The sequence below is a fragment of the Cryptomeria japonica genome, chromosome 6, assembly GCF_030272615.1.
Source record: "Cryptomeria japonica chromosome 6, Sugi_1.0, whole genome shotgun sequence".
In the NCBI taxonomy this organism is placed as follows: Eukaryota; Viridiplantae; Streptophyta; class Pinopsida; order Cupressales; family Cupressaceae; genus Cryptomeria; species Cryptomeria japonica.
Genome location: NC_081410.1, coordinates 341,025,106 through 341,032,220, shown reverse-complemented (window position 1 = coordinate 341,032,220; position 7,115 = coordinate 341,025,106). Strand labels below are relative to the sequence as shown.

General features: G+C 37.2%; 1 protein-coding gene across 3 annotated transcripts in view; it reads left to right on the top strand.

Annotated features, from left to right (window-relative positions):
- Window positions 1-2,648: 2,648 nt before the first annotated feature.
- Window positions 2,649-7,115, top strand: part of LOC131044330 (chromatin structure-remodeling complex protein BSH) — a 183,138-nt gene continuing 178,671 nt past the window's right edge. For all 3 annotated transcript variants that reach the window (XM_057977650.2, XM_057977636.2, XM_057977644.2), the window contains exon 1: window positions 2,649-2,880. In XM_057977650.2, the coding sequence (XP_057833633.1) occupies window positions 2,834-2,880 (47 nt within the window). In that variant the 5' untranslated portion in view covers window positions 2,649-2,833. The remainder of the gene's footprint in view (window positions 2,881-7,115) is intronic.

Genomic DNA, 7,115 nt, shown 5'->3' with positions numbered 1-7,115 from the left:
GATTCCTAAAGATGTTAGGAAATTTGTGCAAAGTTGTAGAGTTTATCAAGTTGCAAAAGGCAATAGTCAGAATGTGGGATTGTATACACCTTTGACAGTACTAGTAAGACCTTGGGAGGATATAAGCATGGATTTCATACTTGGATTTCCTAAGACACTGAGAGGGAATGATTCTATATTTGTGGTGGTGGATATATTCTCGAAGATGGCTCATTTCATACCTTGTAAGAAGACATTAGATGCAGTGCATGTAGCTAACTTATTTTTCAAGGAAGTGGTGAGATTGCGTGGATTACCTAAGAGCATAGTTTTAGATAGAGACACTAAGTTTGTTGGTTATTTTTGGAGAACACTTTGGAAGAAGATGAAAACAGATTTGAAATTCAGTTCTACTTTTCACCCACAGACCGATGGACAGACAGAGGTAGTAAACCAGAGCTTGGGAAATTTGTTGAGATGCTTGGTTGGAGAAAAGACCGAAAGTTGGGATTTGATTCTTGCACAAGGAGAGTTTGCCTACAATAATTCAGTGAACAGGAGTACTGGAAGAACACCTTTTGAGATTGTTACCGGAGCACACCCTAGAGGTATATTAAAATTGAGAGACATCAGTGATGAAGACAAGAGGAGTGCAGAAGAAGAAGACTTTGCAGATCATATGAAGAACTTACATATTCAGGTTAAACAACATTTGGAGGATATGAACAACAAGTATAAGGAGAAAGTAGATGAGAAGAGGAGACATAAGGAATTTGAAGTTGGCGATGAAGTGATGGTGTACCTAAGAAAAGAAAGATTTTTCAATTGGAACCTATGACAAGTTACAAATGAGAAAATTTGGACCTTGTAAGATCTTGAGAAAGTTCAGTTCTAGAAATGCATATGAAGTGGAGTTACTAGATAGTTTGAGTATTTCACCTATATTTAACATTGCAGACGTACATCAATATCATGAACCAGAATTTAGTGAGGATAGTATTGCAGAATTGGAGAAATAGTTGCCCTGGTAGGAGCCAGATCAAATTGAAGACATTTTGGATAGTAGGATTGGGCGTAGCACCCAGAGCAATCAGTATAAGGAGTATCTTGTGAAATAGAAGGATATACCAGTTGAAGATTCATCTTGGATTTCTCAGGCAGAGGTAGATCGACTTGGTTTTACTTTGACCTCGACAAAGTGGGAGACTCACTTTTTCAACAACCCCAGATGTCTGATGCAGGAGCATTCCCAGTTCTTGGCAATCTTGCATCAACCAAAATATTTCTTTTCTGTTTTACAGTTTCAATATTTCTTTCTATATTTTCTTGCATTGACTCACCGGATCTTGCGAAGCTGGATTTTGCTTGAGGACATGATCACCTTCCTTATTCCTAAACCACGAAACATTTGGATCATTTTTCGGCAAGTTATCGATTCCAGATTCTGAGACAGTTTTTTGGCTTTGGACACCGGAGCTGCCCGAACCTATTTTGCTATTGGAAAATCTTGTGGACCCTTTTCGTAGCTTGCAGAGCCCCAGTTCGTGGATTCCAATGTTCCTTGGCGTGTGGCCGACCTTCCCTTTGATCTGCACTTCATCCTTTGGATTTTCCAGAGGAATCTCTTTGGTGGAGGTCGACTTATTGGTTTTACACGTTTGATCTTGTTCTTTGGCATTTGATCCCTTTGGGACCGACTAGATCTCCTTGGATCATATAAATCATTGTAATTGAACATTAGAAGTCAGTCAAATAGAACATAGTAGATAGATATTAAGATTTAGAGGTCCAAGAGTGACCTGTTCTGTAATTAAGCATGTTTGTAGCAGGCCAGTGAGCTGAATCTTGTAACCAGGATGTTACCGGTTGCTTGTAAACAGTTTTCATGTTCAAATTTACTCACTTCTACATTGTCTCCATCAAATCATCTTATTTTTCGTTGTGTTTACTCTTGCTGCCCAATCCAGATTGATCTCTTTGAGGTCCCTCCTAATCGGTGACTGCACCATAAAGGCAAACCCTTTTCTTTTTTAGAAGATACCTATAGAATGAAAAAGAATATTGGCATAAAGAAGTTTTAACAATGATGGGGGGACACATCCAAGACCCAAGATTTGACATCTTCCATTGAAAACTATCTATCATTGCATAAGCCAATAAGTCAACCCCAACACTATCTAGTTTAACCTCCAAAGCCTTATTTACAACAATAGAGTAACGAGGAAATCTAGAAAAACACTCAAGAGGAATCCCATCTCTTTCCATCCTCCAAAAAGATGACATTAACTCTATAGACATACAAATCTAACCTTCAAAATCCATTATCACATTAAAAATATCGATTAAAATATAATTAAACAAATTTCTCCTTCAAAATATAATTAAATAAAACTTTTAAATCAAAGAAGATAAAAGACTTATGAAAGCTTAAATTTCTTTCCTTAAAAAACACTATTAAAAAATTAAAACATTTTTATCAAATTTAAAATAAATTATTATAATAAACATGATATTTTCTATTCCACTAACTAAATTTTTGCAATATCTTCCTAGTAAAAATGAACCCCAACACAGCCCACTAGTTGGAAAATAATCACCTAAACGGGATAAGTTTAGGGAGATCGTTTTGCTCAACGAGTATTTTTAGTAAAAAGTGAATCAGAGTTGGGTCTCTTTGTTTTATATATATTAGGCCACATGTTCGCAGACATCTCTTGCATGATGCTTTGACGCTTTAAAATTCTGAAGAAACATCTATCCCGCCTCCAAAGTTGGCAAATAGGAACAGGTTGCGCTATTTTTCATTACCGCAGTAGAGACAGGCTTTCCTATTGTTGTTGCCCGAGCAAATGAAATGAAAGGGGCGGGTATGGCTTCTAAGAACTCCACCAAGTTTCGAATGTAAGTTGACATTCTCTTGCTGTTATCACCGATAACAATTCTTCTCTGTTCGATACAAAAAGTTTGAAGGATTGCCCGAAACTGTTGTAGCATATGGGGTTTTGTAGGAATGTTGTATTGCCTATTTTTTGAGAGTTCCGACCCACACGTGATTCAGTAACTCCTGCAACGCTACTGAATTTTCAAAGTAATTTTTGAATAAATCAGAAATGCCGCCATGGTTTTTGGCAAGCCGCTTGCTTTCTTTTACTATTATAATTTCCAAAAGTTAGTGTTGTTACCATCATTGACATTCGAAAAGCCAATCTGGAAAACGTAGACAAAGCCTTCTTTGAATTCTTGAGGGAAGCCCTGACCTCAAGATTCTCAATAACCCGCCCCTTGGAGTCTTGCGTTTAGAGATACAATTTGGCTACCTCCTCATATTACAAGAAAGATGAAAAAAATTGGTATTAAAATCCCCTTCCTTGAGCCACTTTATTTTAGACTTTGTCTGGAAAAGAACTCTTCATGCCTATAAATATCATCCAATTGTATAGGCAACTCCTCTTCTTTCTTCATGAGATCACATTGTTCAATAGTGTTAATTTGTCTTTGGATATCCCAGTTCTCCTTTCCAAATTCTCTTTTATGTGGAACAAGTTCTTGAAAACACAATGATTCCATTCCTTAAGTTTCAAATTTAAAGTTTTTCATTGATAATGTACATCTTAGTGCCATACTCAATAGGAAGAAATGCTAGAAATCAAAGACAACCTTTTTTTGTTCTAGACGCTTTAGTTTTTTTGAACTTGAAAGGAACTTCATGAGGAAAGTAATCCTTCTCTATTATCAAAGAAATAGATCAATGGTCCAAAGTTGCTTCTTGCACGACCTTAAGTGAAGAATAACATCCTTATACAGCCACGAGGTAGAGGCTAGAGATCTATCAATTCCGGCTGCAAAATGGTCCTTTCTACCTCTCCTATTAGTTTAGGTGTACCACCTTCAATGGGGTTTGATGTACCACAGATCCACATCCTCGAGAAAGGAGATGGAGTTCTCATTGTTCTTCATATTTAGGGTCCCACACTTTTCTTTTAGATAAATCCAATCTAGAATTGAAGTCTCTTGCCATGATCCATGTAGGTTCTGCCAACCATTGCATTTGATCTTGAATTTGGAACCAACATCTTTTTTATTCTTGCTTTCCTTGAGGGCCATAAACATTGATAAGAAGGAAGATGAGATTAGAAGTGAGACTATTAACCTAGTAAGCCATCTAAGAGTTTGAGGCTCGATCTCAAACACTTTCACCTCTTCACAATTCCAAGTCTAGCCAGACCCCTAGGCAAGCCTATGACCTTCTTGCTAATTCGATCCATCTTCCCTTGAAGGTAAGGGAGTGAAAGAAAATTTTGAATGTTTTCTAGTTTAGTTTCTGGAAGCAAAATAATATTTGAACTATATTTCTCTAAGAGTCCCTAGAGAAACTCTCTTTGTTGAACACACGCCGGATGCTTGGTTGGGGGGCTGGGGGGTGGGGTGGATCAACATTAACTTAAACTTAAACATCCATTTGTAATTTAAACATTAAATCTGATCCACCAAAATAAAGAACTAGAAACAAAGCATGCACCACACTATAACACCAAGATTTTTACGTGGAAAGCCCAATGAGGGAAAAACCATGATGAGAGCTATCTCAGAATATAAATGAACAAGTTTCAATGTTTCTTTTAAGGCTCACTGAGTAAGGAATCTCACTGCTCCTTGATGGACTTGCTGAGCAAGATACAAAGAAATTTGGATCTGCTCAGGAGACACTATCTTCTAGCAGGATACATGAAATATTGATTGAGAAAAACATGAACTGAACTTCTATAAGAGAAGCATTTGTCATATGCAGATGTTGTAGTCCCTTTTTTTTTGCACACAATTACTCTATCATACTGACTTCACACACTTCATACTCAACTGATATGCTTCTTATTCACTTGATACGTTTCACAAATGGTTTGTTCTTCTATAAATACCCTCTGCAACACCTCAAAACATCAATTAGGTCGACACCAAAAAGACTTTTCAAATAAAACGTGTAGCATTACGTAGGTCAGTTCCAAAACACATGAATCATGAAATAAAAAAAGTTGTAGATCAACTCAAGCCATAACTAAATCCCAAACACATTTCAGCTCATCCTCAAAGGCAAATGGAATAGGTTAGGATTAACTGCAAATGAAGGAACCAATGCTGTCGGCCCAAACAACAACAAAACCACCAAAACTGCTAACTATTTACCTCTATGCCACCAGGGAGAAACCAAAAACATCATGCGGACCAATATGTGAACCATGAAGACTATCCACAACATCCCTACAACCATTTCTTGAAGTAATTGATCATTATGTGATGGTGCAAGAGAAGACACCTACTGAACTCATGAGTCTAGAGCATCTTGGGCAGACTGTGACACTTCAACACTTGAGATATAACATTCCAGAGCACAAAATCATTTGCAACTCACATGAATACATCCCTCTTACGCTTCATTGATTACATCCCCAAGTTCGCATAAGCATACCTAATACTCCAGAGGAATGTAGAGTATTCTGGTAAACCTCTGAGACATATCACTCTAGTGCACACCTGAGAACAGTCAACTATAACTCTTACTGCAGAAATGTGTATGACTTGAAATCCTGGAATAGACTCCTTGTGGTCAACTAAATTAAACTCCAGATCCGCAAGACCATCTTGCAATGCGGAGGAATACGGACCAAAACGTAGACAGATAGACTTAGGAAAAATGTGTTTGACCCTTAGACAATTTTCCCAAAAGCACAAGTATGAATCCAGACTCAATTATCAATCAACTAACTCCTTGAACATGTAGACATCAATCAATTCATCTGCATCCCTCAACCAAAGTATAAAGCATGTGTAACAAGCTTAACCATGCGCATATCATTTATTTGAACTGTCATACTGACATGGATACATCTTCTGGTCTTTGGGACTGTCATGCGAGTATTCAATCATGTAGATCCATGTCTTCATTTGAGTCAAACCATCTCTCTTAAATATCAAACCATCTCTTTCAAATGTCAAACCATCTCTCTCAAATATCTCATGCTAATCACACATCATTTCTTAGCCTCTTCAACTCTATCCATCCATCTGTATACAAGTTTGCAAGGACATCAAGTTGTCCTCAAGTTGACATCAATGACAACACATTCAAGTTGACATCAATGGCAACAAACTGCTGCATATATTGCCAATACTCTTGTTTAGGGGGAATTTAATCGTCTAATGTTCAAGGATAAAAGTTTCAATGAGAAATTTTGGATCTCTTGATCCTTTCCAAGCTGGCCTCCATATTAGTTTGATGACTGGCCACAATATCCACGATAGAATCATTCTAGATAAAGTCATGTTTGTTGGGCCTTCCTACTCTAGAGTTCTTGAAGTCATCCTTCCTATTGCCATTTTGTTTGTCTTCAAGGGAAACTCTTTCCTTTTTGTTCTAAACTTGATTCCTCCTTGGGTTGTACTATCTTTTCTTGGAAAGCCTTTGTTTTGCGCACATGAAGGATGGAGTTGAAATTCTTCTTGGATTGCTATTCTTCTTGTCTCCTTTTGAGTTGGAACTGGGTTCTTCTAGCAATCTTTGTAGACAATCTTATAATTTGTATCCTTCGACAAGATTCTTAGATTTGCCATCTTCTTGCTTCCCCTAGAATTAGGTTTCTAGTACAATATCCATGTCCTTTGTGACTTCTACTGTATTCTAATTATCCTTCCTATTTTCTTTCCTTGCTCTTGATCCTTCTGATTTGACTTTCTTGTTCTTAATAGTGATCTTCCTTTTGGGTTTGATGAATCTATCATTGTACCTTTCTTTTGCATCTTATTCCGTCATTTGCATGTCAAATTTTTGCAATTCTAGGTATTCCTTGATTAGATGGCTATATTCACGGCAACCTCTGCATCTGAAAAAATACTCTCAGAGTCCATTGGTTGATCCTATTCCATCTATTAAACTTTCAAAGTGATGCTTTTCAAAGGTGGCTTGGTTAGATCCAATTCTGCATAGGTTCTTACATAGTTGGATTGGCATTTTCCATGAAAAGGTCTTGAAGTATTGATTGCCTTCCCTAAGGAATTGACAATAGATTCAAAAACATATATCGACCTAAATTCTTGTGCCAAGGCATATAACTTGTTGCAAATTGGAGCTGTGTTCAGGATCT